The sequence below is a fragment of the Tasmannia lanceolata genome, unplaced genomic scaffold (genome assembly GCF_043159265.1).
Source record: "Tasmannia lanceolata isolate RefF3 unplaced genomic scaffold, GAP_Taslan_0.1 ptg000013l, whole genome shotgun sequence".
Lineage (NCBI taxonomy): Eukaryota > Viridiplantae > Streptophyta > Magnoliopsida > Canellales > Winteraceae > Tasmannia > Tasmannia lanceolata.
In genome coordinates this window covers 16778053-16800079 of record NW_027518690.1, presented here as the reverse complement: position 1 = coordinate 16800079, position 22027 = coordinate 16778053, and the positions used below count along the sequence as shown (strand labels likewise).

At 38.1% G+C, this 22027-nt stretch overlaps 1 protein-coding gene across 2 annotated transcripts; it reads right to left on the bottom strand.

The window, feature by feature from the left end:
* Positions 1–63: 63 nt before the first annotated feature.
* On the bottom strand, positions 64–20862 carry ARP2 (actin related protein 2). Of its 2 annotated transcripts, none has more exons than XM_077394294.1 (15): positions 20706–20862; positions 16359–16469; positions 15952–16086; positions 15739–15810; positions 15514–15592; positions 15222–15271; positions 14275–14378; positions 14099–14167; positions 13939–14002; positions 12063–12131; positions 11550–11633; positions 11105–11163; positions 7439–7505; positions 563–646; positions 64–467 (listed from the first exon to the last, which is right to left on the bottom strand). In XM_077394294.1, exons 1-15 carry the CDS (start codon positions 20745–20747, stop codon positions 387–389), a joined length of 1170 nt encoding a protein of 389 aa, XP_077250409.1. In that variant the 5' UTR covers positions 20748–20862; the 3' UTR covers positions 64–386. The 2 variants fall into 2 exon arrangements, with proteins under 2 accessions (XP_077250409.1, XP_077250410.1); XM_077394295.1 differs by having other exon boundaries at positions 16359–16510; positions 20706–20751.
* Between the last annotated feature and the right edge of the window lie 1165 nt (positions 20863–22027).

Genomic DNA, 22027 nt, shown 5'->3' with positions numbered 1-22027 from the left:
TGTTTTTAATCAGCAGATTGAACTTCCCTGGTGTCAAAAATCTTAGTTACAATAACACCTATCTGAGTAAAAATCAATAATTTCCATTCAAAAAAAAACTTAGTTACAGTGGGCAAAATAGTTATATGTTACTGATGCAAATACTCAATATATTCAATAAAATTATAGATCCCCATCTTTCAGCAGCAAGCTATGTAACAAATCAAGCAAAACCCAGCAGAATAACCTCATGAAATCTGTGAAACTTCATAATCATGCTTTGTTGCCGAAGATGATGTCCCTGCAGTTGTAGCAGCACCATTTGATGTGTAGATATTTCAATAATTAGTGTTGGATTCATCCAATATGTTGCCCATTTATAGTGACTGAAATGGCATATAGGGTAATCACGCTTGACCACATTTTCTTAAACAATCGACTCCCTCTTCCTGATAATCTTCCCTGCTTATCCAGAACTCTGGTGCATCCTGTCCATGATTGTCACAAGATTGACTTGCAAAATTCAATACGAGTATGTTCTATAGATCAGTTTCATGATGAATAGGAGTGCAATATAGTGTACCTTCATTATTCCTGCAAGAACTGCACCCCCAAGGTAAACCATATGCTTCCTTCGTGGTGGGTCCTCTATTCGCAATCGTAGTTTCTGTTTTCCAAAGAAGTAAGCATTAAAAAGATGAATATGAGCAACATGGTGATTAGTGGGTTTGAATGAATCAATCACAAACTTTATTGATGGAGCATTAGCTGGTGCAGGAATTGGAGTAAACAATCATGGGGGCTTTATGTATTCAAATCCCTTGGGTTATTTGAGTTGGTTTTGCTTTTTCAATCTGTTGTGAACTTTGAGAAAACCATCAAAGTGTTTGAGGTTAGGAATAGTAGTCTGCTTGTGACCTTGGAAATTGCGGCCAGCCTGGTCCCATTGATGAATGCAATTGGACCGCTAACATTTCAGTGGAGGGTCCCGTGTTACTTCATGCAGGTCCAACTGCTTCCACCAGTGGAGCAGGCGACCATAATTTCTGAGATCGCAAAGAGACTGCCTGGGTTTGGATTACTTTTCCTGTTTGAGGATTTTTTTTTTTTTTGGTGATCCCAGATGAGCAAGGAAGCGGGGTTACTGTCCCTGCCACTGCATACGCTCTGTCACCTTTCATGGTAAGAATGATGATTGTTTGAGTTGGGGATGATGTAGGCGAGCTTGTAATTTCTGGGATTTCCCATAATTTTGGTTGCTAGGTCAGTTTTTTGCCTCCAGTGAAAGAATATAAGAGTTTGAGGCTTTGACAGTAGATGTTTCCTACCATTCAAAAAAAAAGACGGTAGATTGCCCTTTTTTCTGAAATGATAACAAAACTTTATTAAAGGAAAAGATTACAGGGAAGAGGAATCCCTCAAATTGGAGTCATACAAGCCCAGAAAAACAACAATAACAGAAATTAGAATAGCTCTGCAACAATCTTGCTGCAGACCAGTCCCCTGAGTTCTGATTCTTTCAAGTGCTAAGAGGGAGGGAGTCTCCTATCTCTAGCCTGTACCTATTAGTCCTTTGTTTTGCCAATTCATCTGCCAAAGCATTTTCCAATCTATGTGGCTGAACCAGATTACATAGGTCTTGAATCTCGCCAATAATCCATGCTAGTTTCCAACGCCTGCTTTGCCATGTTGGTTAGCTGCACCTTTACGATGTTTAGAAATTGGCTGGATTCAGGCCATTGTTTGTCAGCATTGTCCACATTACACTTGGAAGTGACAGATATAGCATGGAGTTTAGGCGAGGTGGTGGAGACCACATCCCAAAACCTAAAATTGAGAGAGAGAGAGAGAGAGAGAGAGAGAGAGAGAGAGAAGTTGAAAGGATGCATCATAAAAAGGAGGGAGGTATCAAAGAAGAGCAGGAGGCGGCGAAAGAAGAGTGAGAGAGTTGGGGAGAAAAGAAAATGTGACAAACCCCACAATCCCTAATGATGCATTTAATATACTAATCAAAGAAAGACTAATAAATTGGGCCTAGTACATTTCAATACTCCCCCTCAAGCTGGCAGTATACATCACTCAGACCTAGTTTGCTTACAATTTCCTCATGTTTGCTCTTACTAACGGTCTTAATTAAGACATCTGCTAATTTTTTATTCGTACTTAAGATAAAGTAGACAATCACTCCAGAAACTAGGTTCTCACTTATGAAGTGCCGATCAACAAAATGGGTTATGTGATGGCTGCTTTGTTGGCACAGTACAAGTTCATAGGCATGTGAGCTAGACCACCCCAACTCTTGTAGCAAAATCCATAGCAACAGTAACTTACGCTTACAATATGCCATGGATCTAAACTCCGCTTTTGCACTGGATCTGGCCTCACCTGAATGTTTCTTGCACCGCAAAGTTATCAAGTTTCCCTCCTATTGGTGGTGCAATAGCCTAAAGTCAATCATCTATCCGACACTGATCCTACCCAATCACCATTGACCCACACTTCTACTCTCATGTGGCCATATCCTTTAAATAATAAACCCTTTCTTGGATATACTTTGAGGAGAAATTATACAGTGAATGCGCATGTAAGTCGGTATTCACGGTACGACAGAAGTACCACCCTTGATATTTGATCTAGCAGCAGCATCTTAAAAAGTGCACTGCTGCTGGATCAAATATCAAGGATGCGCCTCCCATCCACTAATGACATTAAGAGAATCTCCCACTTTCTTCATTGCACTATTAAACCTCTAAAACCATGCTCTATGAGATTGTTTCAGTCTATAAAGAGTCTTTTTTCAATCTACAAACTTATCCGACTAGTCTTTGAACTTAACCATGTAAACTTCTTGTAAACCTTCGTAAAGAAATTCATTTTTCCCTGTCACAATTATCGAATTCAACTTCGCAACTAGGATAAATATCTCTTAATAGTCGATGCCACATGTTTGTGTGTACCCTTTCCCATCTGCCTTGTGCTTCAATGTAAAACCCCATTGGTTACTTTCCCTTAGGAAGCGGGTACTAGATCCCTAGTTCCATTTTTTAATGCTTTATCTATACTTCCATAGACTCCCTCTACTTTGGATGACTTACAGCTTCTATGACACTAAATGATTTGGACTCAAAGGACAAGGCAGCTACAAAGGAACTATACAGATGGGGCAAACATTCATACAAAACAAAGTTATAGATAGAATGCATAATACAAGATCATTGACTTTTACCAAAAGTAACGGGAAGATCAAGGTTATTAATCGGAGCTCCGGTTCGGGGCATGAGATCAAGGTCATTAATCGGAGCTCCGGTTCGGGGCATGATATATATATATATATATATATATATATATATATATGAGAGAGAGAGAGAGAGAGAGATGAATATGAAGAAATTGCCGTTATAGGTGCAAGTGGGAGTAGAGGTGAGAAGTTTTCAGTTTAGTGAGGGAAAAAACTCAGAATTTTATGTCAGTTTCCTTTTCTAACCATTTAATTAATATTTCTGTATATCTTAAAATTGTATTAAAAAAAACTTATGGCTTTGTAGAATTTTTTAATGTGAAAAGATTGCGCCCCCAAGTGCTCATAGTGTTATAAAGATTGTTGGAAGAGTATTTTGGTCATTACATGTAGTGTTGATGGTATTATTGTCTTTACACATGTAACCCTATTAGGGCTCCTATATATACATCATATTACATGGGGCCTCCCTACTGGAGACTCCTCACCTTCTCCCTCTTCTCCTTCATCTCCTCTCATCCTCATCTTCTAACATGGTATCAGAGCTAAGATCCTAAGGAGGAAAAAAAAAGAAGAGTCTCTCTCTCTCTCTCTCTCTCTCTCTCTCTCTCTCTCTCTCTCTCTCTCTCTCTCTCTCTCAACCCTTGCCCAAACCCATGCCATAAAAGACCCCCTCTCCCAACTCCACGTGCATCTCTCTTTCTATCCTTGCGGGCTACTCTCTCCCAGTTATCCCCCTCTCGCATTACGTTTTCACCCTACCGTAAACCTCTCAAACCCATTTTTGGGTTGTCGTAACACCTCCCTCACCCATACGGCTTTTTCGTAAGCCCTCCTCCACTATTACCATAAATCCAATCCCTCCCTTAACCTTTCTATAAACCCAAACCCATTCCTAAATCCAAATCTCAACCCACAATCCCAACTCTCTAATCCCAAAACCTAAATCTTTCCTTTCTTTATCTTTTGAATTTCTATTTGGGAAGAAATCTTCTTCCCAAATCCCTTTTCGCATCCCCAAAACCCTAAATCTTCATCCAAAACCCCAAATCCATCCATCTAAACCCTAAACCCTTTCTTTTGGATCGCTAAACCCCAAATATTTTCTTTTAAATGCCACTTGTCGATCCATCACTCTTCCAAAACACACACACACACACAAAAAAAACACTAAAAGATCCCTTCTTGTACATTCTTTTCCCTCTTTTATCCATCAAACTTTCTTTTCTTGTTCTTTTTTGTTATTTCTCCATAATTCTTGTTCTTTCTTCTCCTAATCCATTCTTTTTCTTCTTCTTCATTTCTTATTATTCTTGTTTGAAATCCCTAAATCCGTGTTTTTTTTTAAATCTAAATCCATTGTTGTGTTCTTTCTAGTTTCCTAACTCACTCCTTTATGGTTTAAATCCTCCCTATCTTTCTCTTTTGGACACCTCCCCCCATCCACTCCATCCTACTCTTTGTTTTCCGTCCCTATATTCTTTTTATTTCATGGTGTTTATCTTGATCTCAAAGGTGCACACTAAGTGTTTGGTGAAATGTCCAAGAGAGGTGTTGTGCCTTGAAGTGGTTCTTTTGTTGCAAGTTGAAGGTTGTCAGCCTCAACTTGCGGGGGAGTGTTGATGTAAGTTCCATGGATGGAGTCTTGTGAGGTCCCCCTTGTTGATTCATAGGTTGGTTGGTTAGTTTCTTCTTCACATTGTTAATTGTTGGCTCTTCGTGTTGTTAGTTGTTTCCTTCCGCTTGGTGTTTGTTGGTGACTCCATTTGATGTTCTTTCACCATTCTTCGTGTTCTTTTGTTAGTTGCTCCTTCTACTTGTTGTTGGTTGGTTCTTGGTGTGATTCATTTTATGTTGTTGAGCCTTCGTTGATGGTGATTTGTTGGTCGGTTGGTGGCTTCTTCACACTTGGTTGGTGGTTTGTGAGCCCTATAAGTTGTTGGTTTGTTAGTTGTTTGGTTGGATTGTTGGTTAGTTAATTGAGATTGGTTGTTCGTTGGTTCCTTCCGCTTGATGTTGTTGATGCTTCTACAAGGTGAGTGTAGTTGCTTGGCATAGTTTTATGCATTTCTTATTGTAGTGGTTTGTGTTGCAATCCACTTGGTTGGTGCTTCTACATGTGTGTAGTTGCCTTGCGTAGTTTTTCGCATTTGTTGTCGCTGTAGTGGTTTGTGTTGCAATCCACGTTGTTGGTGGCAATATGCCCGGTCGTTTGAGTTGCATTCAGCCTTGTTGTTGGTGGTGGCTATATGCTCGGTCGTTAGCATCGCTTTTGGTCTTGTCGTTGTTGGTGGCTATATGCCCAGTCGTTTGCATTGCATTCGGCCTTGTTGTTGTTGGTGGCTATATGTCCGGTTGTTAACGTTGCTTTCGGTCTTGTTATTGTTGGTGGCTATATGCCCGATCGTTGGTGTTGCTTTCAGCCTTGTTGTTGTCCAGGCAACGTGTTGTTTGGCTGCCGTTGATTGGTTGTTTCTCCCAGGCGACATACTGTTTGGCTGCCGTTGGTTGGTTGTTTCTCCAAGGCGACGTGCTATTTGGCCGTCGTTGGTTAGTTAGGAAGACAACGGCCGAACGATTTGGCTTTGCTCACGAGTTTTTTCTGGATTTGTGGGGATATTTTTTTTTGTTTCTTGTGCACGTGTTACAATGGAGGACCCATGCTTTTCTCCAGCAGGGGACCCCGTTTTGCTAGCAACCCTCAGAGATAAATGAGAAATTACACGAGGACAAACTGCCTAGCCTCTAGGGAGAATATAAGAGAGTCAAATGCCCTAATCCAAGCTTGGCCAAAGGATTATGGCTTTATTGATTCGTTATACTATCTTTTTACATATCATTTTCCATTTTAACTTATTATGAAATGTATTATTGCACAGCATAGACGTGATGCGCAGAACTTTTATGTTTGGTAAGAGTTGAGTGGGAACTCATGCAGTTGGGTGGGAACTCATGCTTTTCTACTAAATTCATGCACATTCAAATAACAAAAGCACTTGCGGAAATAGAGCTCAAAAGAGAAGCCACAAATGGCACCTCTTATTTTATGTAGATGCATATTAAGTTGACCAACCATGTTAAGGATGGTTGGATGGTGGTGGCTTGTAGGGTGGCTTATGGCAGGGACTTGGAGGATTCTTATAGGGTGTCTAGGTGGCTGATCGGATTCTAAGCCTTCTTCCGTTGGACGATGATCTGGGTAGTGACTGTGAGGTGGTAGCTTCTTCACTGGGGTATGCTTGTACTTACGCAATGGCTTCTCGACCGGAGGACCCTTGTACATAGGCCGTGGCTTCTTTATCAGGGCCCCCTTGGAAGATTCTAAGGGTTCCTCTGTTTTAGGAGGAGGAGGGGCGTGGAATGGGTATTCTTCGGCGTGGTATTCGTGGAATGCTATTCGTTGTATTTCTAGTTTTATGTCAGATGGGTTATGGCCATAGCCGGATTGAGAGGCAGTGGTGAGGGCCAGGGCTCCAAGGAGCAACACTAAGAAGTGTGAGAGGAATGGCATGTCATGATAAAACAGTGGATGAGAGCTGCCCTTTTAGAAGGAAATTAGGTGATGAAAGCCCAACAAGTGGTAGCATATGATACCATTATTTTCATGTTGGTACAATATGGAAAACATGCAGCCGTGTGGTTTGTCTTGTTCTCTAACTGCTGAATGCACGTGGGCCTTGTAGGTGGGAAAGATTAATCAATAGGGAAAAGGCCTCAATGCCCTTAGTTGTAGCCAATTGGAGGATGGCACTTGGGTGTTTCTCAGATTGCCCCTTAGTTGCTCCTACCCTATTTAATGGAAATCCACTACATTTTCAAAGACTTCAAGTCATGTAACCTTCCAGCCCTGGAATTGATGTAGACACCCTTTCTTGTTGCAACTTTAGCTTGCAAGTTCACAAATTATAAATTATTATTATTTCTACCACCGTGGTTAATTTTTTTATAATTTAAACTTTATAGCTTAAGGGAACTAAATATTACTTTTAAGAATATGTGATCTCTATGTGCTATTGAACCACAGCTGAGCAATTTTAAATAGCAGGCTTGTGCATGTGCTGAACAGAAAGGGGAGAGAAGGCTCAGGATCCTAAAATATGTTGTGCTAGAAAAGATACTAAAATTGAAGCAAGCTAGAAAATAAATGGGCCATTTGTATAAGATGAAATTTTAAAACCAAAAAGAACAAAAAAAAAGGAACATCGACAATCTGAATTTTACCTTTAGGCCATCCTTATTTCCCTTCAAGACAACTTCAAGATAACGGTCAAATATTTCTTTCTCCAAACTGTTAAAACAAATTATGCAAGATAAGTTAACTGCTATACTGAAGAAGTAAAAAGAAGAGATACTCCAAATCAATTTATCCACAAGTAGGGTTGGGCCTGTAGCTCAATGGTTGAGGCTTTGTATCTCAACCTAGAGGTCTCAGGTTCAATCCTAGCTTACCTATCAAAAAAAAAATCTATCCACATGAAATAAATGACACATTTTCACTAAAATGCAAAACTGGAACATTAATGCAACATTTGTAGCGGGTAGATATATAAAATAACAAATAAAAAGAAAATAAGTTGGAACAAATGAATGCATGTCTGTGCATAAGCACAAAGTACAAACGGACAGAAAAGAAAAAAAATCCTCAAGATGAAAATATCTTCTCGCACAAAGAATTCATGTAAATAATTTATAGAGAGAAAATAAATCCTAATTGGACTCCGGACACCGACATCCCTCTAAAACATCTCATAAAAATCTAACAAAATTCATGAAAAAACATTTCAAATCGAAGTGGCAAGCTTCCAGATTCCAAATGCAGGAGGACAACAGGTGGGTGTTCTACTGATGTAAGCATGACAACAGGTGGGTGTTCATCAGTACAGCCATATTTAAGACATGTAATTTATCTTTGTCCTATAGTAATCCTGCAAGAGTGCTGAAATAAATGATTTAGGTGTTGTGGGGCCTACAGGCCACTAGTTAATGGGTCTTTTTCCTATTGTAAATCTTCTTCACAAGGATCAATGGGCCATGCCAGTCATAAGGCCAGAGTTATTGAATTTCGATGAGATATCTAAGTCAGTAGGGAGTTCAACCTCATATGCATTGTCAGCCATCTATTTCAATATTTTGCGTGGTACAATCTTCTTAGCCCGAAGTTTATTATAGCTACAAGCCTTAAACCTGTAATTGCATAGTAAAACTATGACTAAATCTCCCACTTGGAAATTGTTCTTCCTCTTGTGCTTGTCAGCTTCAAGCTTCTTCATAACATCACCATTTAACTCATGAAAGTGTTCAACAAAATTCTACACCTCTAACATTAGAGTTTCCCGACTTTGGTACAATCACCAAATCAAGAAGATGCCTTGGAAGATTTCCATACACAACTTCAAATGGTGCTCTCCTGTTCAGATTCTCCAAATACTTGAACCCAAAACACAGCTTGTGGCAACAAGTTCCATAACTTCTATGTCTCCCGCCAAGCTCCATAGAAGATCAACCAAACTATGGTTGCCCACATCGGTTTGACCATCAATCTGAAGCATTGTTATATTGGAGAGAAGTACTTAATAACTTCTACGATAGGAACTTCATGTCACGATATGAAGCAACAATCCAGAACTCACCGTGTAATCTAACCACTCCCTAAACACAGATTGGATGTGTGTGGTGTGAAGCATTTTCTTACACGAATGAGATGCACCATTTCAGAGAACCTATCAACAACAAAGAAGATAGATTACAGACTAGAAGACACAGAGATGATGGATTATCATTTTAGTACAATCACCAAATCAAGAGAATACTTGAACGCAAAACACGGCTTGCGGCAACAAGTTCCATAATTTTGGCTTATGTCTCCCGCCACACTTGGTAGAAGATTAACCAAACTATGGTTGCCCACCTCGGTTTGACCATCAATCTGAAGCATTTTGTATTGGAGAGAAGTACCTAATAGCTTCTACAATAGGAACTTCATGTCACGATATGAAGCAACCATCCTGGACTCACCATGTAATGTAACCCCCTCTTTGAAATACAGATTGGATATGTGTGGAATGTGAGGCATCTTCTTACATGAATAAGATGCACCATTTCAGAGAACCTATGGACAACAAAGAAGATGGGTTACCTTTTTGGTACAATCACCAAATCAAGAGGATTCCTTGGAAGATTTCCATACACAACTTCAAATGGTGCTCTCCTGTTCAGATTCTCCGAATACTTGAATGCAAAACACGGCTTGAGGCAAGGAAGATTTCCAACAAAACTTCAAATGGGGCTATCCTGTTCAGATTCTCTGAACACTTGAATGCAAAAAATGGCTTGCAGCCAAGTACCATAACTTTGGCTTATGTCTCCCGCCAAGATCCGTAGAAGATCAACTTACCAAACTATGGTTGCCCACCTCGGTTTGACCATCAATCTGAAGCATTGTTGTATTGGAAAGAAGTACCTAATAACTTCTACAACACCTCTTATCACATCTTAGACCAGAAATATCTCTCATCTACTCTTGACCATTTCATTGACTGAAATGTCCGTCCAGACCTTTGCCAAATAACTTTCTATTAATACTCTCTTTAAGGAACGATTAGGAATATAAAGATGATTGCTCCTACAGATACAGTTCTCATAAACTGCATGCCCTTCAAGTGCAACTAGATCATAACTCCCCAATATTACAACGAATCCATAGAAATCCTTGATTCCTTCGAATCCCACAACTTGTAACTGGCTGCAACAAATAGAGAGTTGCATCTAATCAATGTATTTACTACTCAGTTTTGTGCCTTCGCCTTGTGTTTCAACACAAAAGTAAACGCGTGTACATAAGCTATCAAATTTGCAATTCTGCGATTAATATTGTCTTGTGGATTAGTTTGTTGCAAGACATCATGAACTAAAAAATACCCTCTGGATTGCTCTGTGATGGCCCATCAAATCAACAGTCTCAATCATCAAACACATTCCATCTGTGCATTGGATCATGGATTTTTCATCCATCAAGATGAGTTCGTCTTACTCGTCGATCTCATGTAAAATATCGCCTTTGCAGATCATTTAGCTTCTCACTAAAATACACTACAAGTCTTCCTTCTTAGCTCATTACTATGCCTACCAAACTTGTGATGCGTCACTTTTCTGAAACACTTTCACAAACTAAGCATATTCCTCTTCGCCAATAGGAAACTCCAATGCTTTAGGTGTCTAGACAAACTCTCCCTTCTTCATGCAATTGGTAACTGAGCAATTAGCAGACTGAAATTTTAAATATGTCTTCTGTTTAAATATAGTCAAACTAGAAACTAAGCACACTTCCCATGGTCTTAGGCATAGGCCATTCTACTATACCAGCCACCTTGCTCTCATCAACAAAACTCCATCTTCCAATATCACGTACTCCAAAAATATGGCAACAAGTTATGAATGAAGGTGCTTTCTCTCATATTTTAAGAAGAACAGAAGGTATATTGTGATTCAGTAGACGCCTACGAGGAATTGAATTGAATTCAATCATGACATCAGCAAACAAATTTACCACTCTAAAAATGGTTGTTGACTTGTAACTATGATTTATTTACTATTTTGGCATTGCTTTGCAGAACTGGGAACTATTTCCTGTCCTTTACTCAAGCGAGTGGGTTAACTAGAGCAGTATAGATGAACCTTTTTGGAATAATTAATAGCAAACATCATGCATCTATTGTGTATAGGATTTTCAGTTCTCAATAATTGCTTATACTCGGTTCTAGAGAATGGCAATGGGATATGAAGAAAACAATTAAGAATGTAACAACCTTGTTAAAATATTCAAATATCATGGGAAAGAAAGCAGAGGCATTTGGTTTAAGTTGTAGTAAAGGAAAACCAGAATATTACCGACTTGGCAATCCAGGGTACATAGTACTCCCTCCACTTAGAACAATATGCTGGTAGAGCTGCAAATGGTAAAAGAAATTATAAATGTGAAGATATGCAGAAGATATAGGTACTTGCAATTGTAAAAACAAATGAGAAAATAGCATGCAAAGAGCCTCTAGAATAAGTTCCTAAAACAAGTAGCTCCTAAGTTATTTAGAGCACGAGATTTCAACTGAAAATATGCATCATACCATCATCAATCAGAAACCTTTAATGCAAGCTGAAAGAATCCAATGCAGAAATTGTAATGGAATATAATATTAATCAATGACAAGGAAATAAACTTATAAGACTCTGCAGAAGGCTTGGCGTACAAAAGCTCAAAATTGACATTTAAAAATGATTACATTATTATTCAGGCTAAAAATTATTGGGGATATATTAAATTTCACAAGTTCAGTACCATCATCCGATTATCTATATCCATTTCCTGAATGCAGCGAAATACCATGTCAGCCATACCATCACCTTCAACATCTATGAGTTCCTGCACAGATATTAAATCTTTTAATGGTTTTAAAATAAACAAAAACACATAAAAATACTATGATGTGATAGTATGGGCTTGATTCAAGAACTAAGGAAAAGTTCCAATGGCTTGCAGTTTTACAGCTTATGTGATTGCTCTATAAAGTTCCAGAAAGTGTTTTTATATGAATAAACTCCCCCGATGAAAGTAATATAATAATGCATATTACTTGCAGAATTCTAAAGATACACAACAGGACAAAGAACTACTGCAGACACCCTTTGAATAGTAATGTATGCCATAATAATTTTGAGTTCTGAAAAATGATAAACGTTAATAACAAGTTATAATCTGCCAATGCAGTACGAGAATAAGAGCATCAAGAAATTTTGTTGACTCCTGGAAAGTATTTACTATTCACAAAACTGAAAGAAAATATCAAATTACCGGAGTGAAAAGAGCCTCTGGGGCCTGGAACCGTTCAGTGCCAACTTTAATAACCCTTCCATCAGGGAGCTGATCATACAAATTCAGAACCAATGGGCAAAAGAAAAATAGAATAAGGGTCAGTAATTTATGACAATTCAATATAAATATCTCATCCACAGATTCAATGTTAAACAAGTACGAAATCCGAAGGTCAGAGCATATCTATTATGCAGCCATGGACTATAATCATGACATAATCAATTGCAAGACACACATTCAACCCCTCGTCAAAAATGGAATAGTGAGCTAAAAGATACGACAGTGGCACAATTTACAGCCAATGTAAAATAGTGTTTGTATGAAGCCATTCAGTTATGCTTATCTGAATACTTAGTTTCACATGCAGTTCTGAAAACGTATGACTTTCAAGCTTTACCGATCCAAATACAATTTCAAGAACTTATTTATATGGGTAGATAGGCTTTTATGGTATATGTGGCTTATTTTATCAGATGCGGATCAGGAGAGAAGGCTCACAAGATACTGCAGGCAGTGGGACCCTCACAAGCATCATATACTCATAGGAAGCTATTTTTAATCTGCATCGCTTAGAAAACTGAGTCTAGATAGCTTCCACAAGTGGAAAATGCTTGATTGAGCATCCAGAAAGCCTAATTGCCTTTCATTTTATCTATTCTTTACAGAATGCTATTATTTTCTGGCCAATCTATCTAAAAATAGAAGAAAACGACGAAATGGTAGGTTAGATGAGTGAAACTGCTTCAACGAGCTATCAACTCTCCTGAATACCATACCTCTGAAATTTGAACCAAAAGCATGCCAAACAATCAGCCAATTTAGAAGATGGAAGAATATAATTGAAAATTAGTACAAAATGAGATTAAGCATTCCAGCAACAAAAGAAGACAGCTAGAAGGCGCCACCACCAGACCTAACCCATCTAGCATGATGCATCTAATGGAGAAAGCAAAAGTAATGATAAAGGATGTAGCAAAACAAATAGCACAAAAGCTCATAATGAGTGCACGACACAAGCTAGCTCAGCTAGACTATGTGGTCAATTATCAATTTTATCTCACCACACAGACAAGGTGAAAACAATGACCTGAAATTAAGGAATTACACGTATTAAGCCTGGTTCCTGGATGAATATCTACCAGTTCTGTTGTGGGACCATGCTGCCCAATATCGGTAGCAAAAATTTTATGCAAATGATTATGCAATGCTTGGCTGGAGCAAAATGGCAGAAATCATACATGTGGGTCCCATCTTCTGTGATCCAGACAGTTCATTTCTAGTGGACTATGCCATAACTAGGCCATGACTCAAAAATCTCCCCCATTGGATAATCATAGTCATCCGATCGGCGGACATTTTTTGGTTGAATGTGGATCATTGGACTTTTTCTAAACGTCATTTGCACACCATTATTCAGATGATTATATGGTACAGATTTCTAGGGCATGGTGCATCCATGATAGGGTCCACCAGATGAACAGCTAGGATCATCGAACACGTGTCCCATCTGCACGGTTGCTGGCCCAAGATTGCTCAAGGCGAGCATAGTATAAGTCCTCTTTCCTGAACATCATGTGCACTGTTCAAATCATATAAGTACCAAGAGCTGCTAGTTTGCCTTAATGAACTACTTGCATTTCATAAGGAATCTAACTAGAATTAAGTATGCAGACTCCAATACACTTCTAATAAATGATATTGAATTTATTTCCCAATTTTAAAACTGAGGAAAAGGATAAAAAAACAACTTGAAATTTTCCTAATGTAACAGGTAATATATACATAGATACTAGAGGATACATGGTTTTGCATATGTCAATGCCTATTAAAAGAAAACAAGACGAAATCATCTTACGGTGTAATTTTTAACAAGGATAGTAGTCTCCAGACCCAATTGGTACTCACGTTTGTAATCATAGCTGTGATGAAATAAAACTCATGATCAGGTAACGGTAACGGAACTTTCATAAAATCCAACATAAAAGCAAGCTTTTTTTAGAGGTATAGCAATTCACCTGATATAACAGAGCTTCTCTTTGATTTCCCGAACGGTCTCAAAGTCGGATGTCCTATTCATTGCATACCTTTAAAACACAACGACTAATGCTCCAGTTAAAAACAAGAGAACCACCAAGAAGAATGACAATTCCTATTGATTTATGGGCATGTTTCATTAGGGATAAGTTCTCACCCTCTTCGTAGGAGCAGATCTACAAGATAAGACGTTATGTGCCTTCCAGCCACATTCATTCGCTTTGTAAGATGTGGGAACGAGTAGCCATCAACAACTGGCACCTAGGTAAGAACATGCAATAATAATTTTAGGATTCATGTTGATTAGGTTAGTTGTAATTGATTTGATTACAGTCTGGGTGATAGTGGCAGTGGCTTATTTCCTACTTTGACAGAGGCTACATTTAAATATATGAAACATGCTCCCCCCATCTATAAGACATTAAACAAGACTGAAAGATCCTGTCCCACTGACTAAAATGAAACTCCGAACAAAATAAAATTGGCAACTAAGGCTTCAAGTAGTGTTTCAAAACTCATACTTGGTCAAGAACTTGGCCTTGTCAAAGGGAGTCAACTCATGCAACTCAATGATTGACGAAGGCAATTTTTCATCAATCCAGACGAATTAAATAAGTTTTAATTAACTTGATTAGGAAAAACTCGGACTCAAACCAGAACTCAAGTAAGGTAAAAAGAAGTCAACTAAGGCTAGTTGACGATCGACACGGGGAGTTTTAAATAGTGGTTTCTAGTGAAATTTCAAGGGACTATTATTTGCTTGCAGAGTCTGGACAGAAAATGTGAAGCATGACTTTTCTCTGTATATGCCAAAAAATGAAGAATAATGTATTTTTACACGAATTATCTAGCACTTAGTGCAAGAACCTATATAGAGCAGATCAATTCAGGACTACGCTACACGTATTAATTAATATGAATCACAATAACGATATTATTTTGCCAGAGAAGATGTGATTGGACTGGCAACCTCATGGTTGAGACACTGAGTACCGTCCAATTGAGCTACAAGCTTGAGCCCATAATAAAACAAACAATAAGCAACACTCCCAATAAGTTCACCTCCAAATAAAAACCTCTCTATATATTTCCCAAAGAATTTACCACATGAGTGACACCATCACCGGAGTCGATAACAAGGCCAGTCAGCAAACCTGTCAAGAATTCAAGAACAACCAATAAAAATAAATAAAGATATCGATATCAATCAACAATTTTGACAAATAATGGTAAAAATTTTTGGAAACCACCAAAAGAAAGCAAGTCATAGCTACTGCTTTTCCATGTGTACACTAATGATTTCCAACACATTCCAAGAATTGCTATAAAATTTCAATGACACGGTGGTAATTGCAGACAATTTGTGGTCTTAACCTTCCATTATCTTTATAAGCACCTTGAGCGTACAATGTTAAAACGGCTTGTATTTGAATGAAGACGCCTGTGAAGTTGTACTTCTCAAACATGGTCTCTACCTGTGAACAATAAGTCCATGCCATAAGAACTAAGTGCAAGAATGCTAAGTACGTCATATTTTACAAACATTATAAATGTTCACATGGAAAAATGAAGGACAGCCTTGTAAAGGAATTTATTAGCAAATCCATGGGACATCACCGACCATTTTTTCACGGTTTTTTGAAGGATTGAGAGGCGGGTCTGTGAGTAAAATCTTACATTCTGTTGGGTCTATCTGTTGCAAGACAATTGCAGGAGAAAATGTTAGATCTGCTAAGGTGAGATGGATTACTACGAAAATTCTAAGAAAAATGATGAGGAAAGCAAATTTTGAAATAACAAAATTTAGACAGTATCAAAAGCATTGAAGCAATACTTTTAATTCATTGAAAAATGCATGGTCCCAGATATAGCCCATGTCGTCCCAGTTCTGCACGATACCATTGTTAACAGGGTAAGATATATCCAGCTGATGCCGTAGGTTTGCACATCCTTCCCCTACAACTATATCCTGAACGTTAAATAGAAAGCACACTTCAGCATTGGTAATCTAGTACAAGTACCGAGACATGTACTACATCTTAGAGACATCGAACAGAAGTTCAAAAGATGCATTTTTGTTGCTACATCTCCAGAGACCAAAAAAAACTATGACATAAAGTACCTAATTGCTTATTGTATTAATCTGTCACTAAATTATAGCTAGTCCATAACTAAATTTAAGCAGCTTTTTTTTTTTTTTTATAGATGGCAATAAGTGTCATAATTTTATGAAAGACTCACCTTTAACTCCTGTTCCACCAGTGATTCTTCATAACGTAGCATGGGCCTCCCAACTACGCAGGGGAATACAGAGGTAGGGAAATTCTCTCCAGCAAAGCCACATTTAACATACTGCATGGAATATGGGATGCTCTCTGGGCAGTTTAGCTTATCTTCAACATATAATGAAATTTTGTACACAGAAAAAAGAATAAACAAAAATATGCTTACATAGATAAAGATAAAATTGAAGGGTCTTCAAACTAGAAAGTAAAGGATGAGCACTAAAGGAAGAAAATTGTATTAATTTTGTGATTTTTATTTGAACATTCAGAATTCTTTTATTGGGGAGATCCAGGACCGAGTGGGGGGATCTTCCATATCTTTCCAGCCCGTAAGAAGGTCAACTAATGGTGATGATGACAAATAAGCTTGGTTTGGAGATTTTTTATTTTCTCTCTCCTTGAGGGCTATGATTTTCTATTGTATGGCTGTTATATTCCCTTTCTTCTCTTGTATTGGTCATCCCGGTAGTGGGGCCCTCCGCTTTTCTTTAAAAGGTCCATGTTTTGGGAAGGTGGGAAGGTTTAAAGCTTCTAGAATTTCTATTTTGATTTGAGGAGGTTTAAGTTGAAGTAGGAAGGGGGGAATAGTGCTGATTTATGTTAAAAATAGTTTTTCTTTGGAATGTTTCTTTTACTGTTGTATAAGAATTCTAGTTTATTTTAAAGCTTTTAAAGTTAGGAAAAATAGGAAAGGTTCGGATTGTTTGTGTCTAGAAAGTAGAGAGGAAAGTGTTTTGGACTATGATTTAACCGACACTTTGAATTTACTGCTGACAAACATATCCCGCCGTGTCCGACACGACACACGTGTCCAGCCATGTCGACACTCCTTTGGACACTTTTAAATGTACTGCTACTTAATGTGGGTGTGTGGACATGTTTTTGTGCCATGTCAAGTGTGACATTCTGTTTTATTATTGCATATTGTGTTTACCTATTTTATTATTAATTCTTTTATTATAAACTCTTTTTTAGCTCTTCTTTAACTAATTTTTGTTGTGGTATCATATATATACTTTCTATTTTAGCCGTGTCCCCGTTTCTAAATTTTGGGGGTTCGCCGTGTCCGACACTCCGTCTGCGTGTCGACACACGACACCCTTGTCCGTGTCCACAAATCACTGCATATTATTATCTGCTTTGTTGCTTCATTTCTGTTATGGATGTGATATGAGATAACCTATTTTGGGGTACTATTAGCAGGAGCCGCGAGGGCTATACCCGTCCTCACTCAAGCATCACCGCACCGATAGTACACAATCAACGTAGTTGAAGCTTATACTTTGTTTCTTTCTCTTTAGACAGCACCGTATCCTAGCCCACATATTTACTTTTTTAAGGTATGTGCTTAGTTTTGTTTCATGTAGAATTTAATTTCAAAACTTGTGGTTGTTATTTTATTTCTCTTGCAACATAATTGGTATAGAGAAAGTTTGATCTTGGGATTTGTGTTTGGTATCAGGTTGCAACAAATCAGGGTTGTGGAAATTTTGATGGAGGTTGAAGGCATATGAATCAGTGTTTCAAATTAAAGCCCTAACAAAGTAACAAGACAAGTAGAGACCTTGACGAGATAAATGAATAAAGTTAGTGTACGAAAATCAACTATTGCACAGAGGATTGGTCGGGACCACAGAGATCGGCAATTCTTTAGAGAATTCTACTAACCAACCGACAGGTGTCCAAGGTAAAACTCAAGCACGAATCCAACCATTAGGTGGAAATGGGTTTGCTTTGGTTAAAAATTGCATGAAGAGGTTTTGGGAAACCAAACTCAATAGACCAAAATGAAAGGCGAAGACTTCGACTAATCCAGCATGTTGTACACGAAGAAGAAAGTTATTAAAAAGTGAGAAAAGAAATCAGGATCCAGACTCCAAGGAGCATCTAGAAGAGAATGTGAATGATTCCATGTTTTATGGGGCATTCGATTGCTTTGAACAGTACAATGAACATGATGATTTACAAGAAAATTTTGCTGAGCCAATTTGTAATGACGACATTGATGAATCCATGAAAGAGAATGAAGGCTATATCGAAGCAGACTCATTCAAAAAATTTTGGGTCATGTTTGATTTCAATTATTTTGAACAGCAAGAACCAAAGGCTTTTAATGAATTTTTCAACGAAGAAAAAGCTTGAACATGCTGTTCGTAATGATGCAATTAACTACAAAAAAGATAGTATACTTTTTTTGGAAATTACTTGAACAAGAACTTTTCTAAAGTATATGTATAGAGGCTTTGTGAAGAAATGTACGGAGCTCTACTCCAAATACCTCATTCGGTAGAAGGGGTTTCCACAATATCTTTGTCTAGAAGTTGAAAACAATCAGGGTGCATATTCGCTGGCGTCAATTTTGTCCAACCATGAGGAAATTAATGCGGTGCAAGTCTATAGGTCCTTCAAGCCAGAAATTGGAGAACCAAGGGAACAACATTGAAGAAAGAAAACTACATTAATTTAGTTGTTTTTTATAAAAAAAAATAATTTATTCATTTTTATTTGAATGTACGGACATTTAAATTGGGTTTTAAAAAGTCCATGTTTTGGAAAAGGCATAACTGATTGAAGCTTCTAGAGTTTCTACTTTGAATTGACAGGGAAGAGGTTTAAGTTGAAATATGAAGGTTGAGTTAGGACTTAGGACTGGTTTATAGTTACAACTAGTTTAGGATAGAAAGTTATAATTTTACAAGAGATTTGGGTTATGTTTCTCTGGAAAGTATCAATTTTATGCAGATAGTTTTGCCTTTTTCTTTGCTATCTTCTTTTTGAGATAGCCTCATAACACAGTGTCCGTATTGTCTTTATTAAGTTAAGTGCTTGGTGCTGTTTTGTTTTGAATTTAAGTTTGAAACCCCCTTTGCACTACTCTTCACAACCCAAAGCAACAATTTCCAAAGCGAAAAACCAACCCACTTGGAAAATATGCAAATTTTTCATTAATTAGTTGGAAGGAACATTTTAAGAACAAAAAAATACAGCAGATTTTACAGTGGATACATCCGCTCCCAAGCCACAACAAAGTTACAACTTCAACCAAATCTACATATTTCAATGCTCAATTTTTTGATAGATAGACTACTGATAAAAAGATATGATGATGATTGCTCGTAGATATATGTTATTGGGTTATAGTTAATGGTATGTTAATACAGTAAGTTACAATCGATATGGTTAATAAACACGGAATACTATAGCTGTCCTAGATGCACTTCTACATGTTTTTCTTCTCTACATATACTAAAATACACACGAATATTTTGAACAGAAAATCCACAGTCAATTTTTAAAAAATGTTGACTAAGTGTCAACCAGAAATTCAGATAATCTTCTCTAAAAATATAATCCCTTCTCCATACTTTACACCATTAAGAGAATATTCAAATGTCAAAGTTGCACACACATTTTTCTACAGGTTTTTCTTTTCTACATATACTAAAATATGCACACAAATATTTTCAACAGAAAATCCACTTAGTGTCAATTAACCCCCGGGAATTCGGATGTTCTTCAGTGAAAGGATAAACCCTTCTCCAAGCTTTACATCAATAAGAAAATATCCAAATGTCAGAGTTTCAAACACAACGTGTATCCTTCATGGGCACACAAGTTCCTTTAAGGCAAATGGGCAACATAGGTGTATGTTTAAATCTCCAATTTTTTTTCAATTTGGAGCTTCAATCACAACTACATTACTCCCATTCCTATCACAATCCTTTGACAGATGTTGAGTTATTCCCACTCACTGTTTTACAAACAAAATTCATTACAATTCTCACTCATTACATAAAACAGAAAAATCAAATTAAAATGTACAAAAATATAACAATCCTTTTAGTCAAATAAATGCTACCATCATAGTCATTAAAGAAATCTCCTCCACATTTTTTAACAAGAGAAGTACAATTTTCCCAAAAAGCACATGATCCATGTCATCACAACCCCCCCAAAAAAAAAAAAAAAACATCATCGAATCATTAAAATTTTAATCATAAATTGAAATCCTGAAACTAACAGAAGAAAAAAAAATTGGGGAAATGAGAATCAAAATCAAGATCAAACAGTAAAGGCATCAGATCTACATGTACCCTTTGTTGCTATGGATCAAATCAACGAGATTATCGGATCATTTTTTTCGATCCAGGATTATAACAATTATGAGTCAATTGATGGAGTGTATCGAGAAATGAAATAAAAAAACCTAAAACAGTTTTTTTTGTTTGTTTTTACTTTTTAGGGTTTGCTGAGAGAAGATGGAGAAGATGGAGAAAATGAAGAGAAGAGGAAATTTATTTACCCCGGTGCCATTGTCACAGACGATCACATTTCTGTTCTCCATCTCCTCTCTCTCTCTCTCTCTCTCTGAAACAGTGTGCGAGCACTTTTTACGTCTAGTGGGATTTATTGGGAGAGGTCATTCCGAGTCAGTCGCGACGGACTGATGAGATCGGAATCTCGGTTGGTCCTGCATAAGTGATCGTGTTGTGACACGTGGGAACACAATGACGTAATAGTAGTCGCCCCTTCGAGAATAAATTCGCTCCCCCTGAACGTGTGAACACGTCTCTTTCTAGGAACCTTTTTGAGGCCACGATGAATGGTTTAGATTTTTGGACGGTGGACACCATAAAACATATGTTTTTAAGAAAAATCTCTTAGGTCCACCTGGTTCGAACATCTACACCGTTCAGTTGTTGGGCCACAACTCACGGTGGCAAATGGGCCAATGTGGCCACATTGGCCCATTTCTCAGCCCGATGTGGCCCGCGGGCTTGCACGGCACGGCACTATTTGGCCACGGGTCGTGCCGTGTCGTCACGAATAAGGTTGAGGTTAAGCACGGCACAGCCCGTGTTGTGTTGGGCCGGCACGGCCCAAGACAACAACCACATAGGCTCACTTTTCAACTTATTTTGTCGTGCCAGGCAGCTTGTCGTGCGTGCAGTGCCGTTTCATGCTGCATGCCTAAACCCTCAGCCCGGCACGGCCCATGCACTGTAGCAATTTGTGCCATGGAGTGCAGGCCGAGCCGCGGGTCGCCACGGCCCAATTGCCACCTTGAGCCACAACTAGGGATGCAACTCGAGTTGGGTTCAACCCGAAAAAAGTCGAGTTGGGTCGGGTTGAGACATCTCCATAAGGAACTGTGCAGGGTACTACTGGTAGAGGACAAAGAAAGTTTCAGACGGGTGTTGTTGTGGACACCATGACTCAAGTTGCAGCAAGCATGACTGAGATTGCCGGTGCAATAAAAAATATCCGGGTTCCGGCCAATTTCTTAGGTCAGTAGTATTATACTGCCATGATTTCTTCCATTCCATAGATTTCAGAAACCATTGCCTTATTTTGTACTCCTAAGAGATCTGAAATTTGGAACCCTAACTCGTTTTTTTCCAGATCTATACCTTGAGCTTTTCATTCCAAACCCTAGCCTTAGCTTCTCATTTTTCTCCGATCAATTCATATTTTCCGACAAGATTTCGTCGGAATCCGACCAGAATCTGGTCAAATCTCCGTCAATTTCACCACAGATCATCTTCTTTTTCTTCCTTTCATTTTTCTTGAGCCTTAGATCCTTCGATTCTTGGTAATAGTTTTGTCCTTTGGTATAAATCTTAC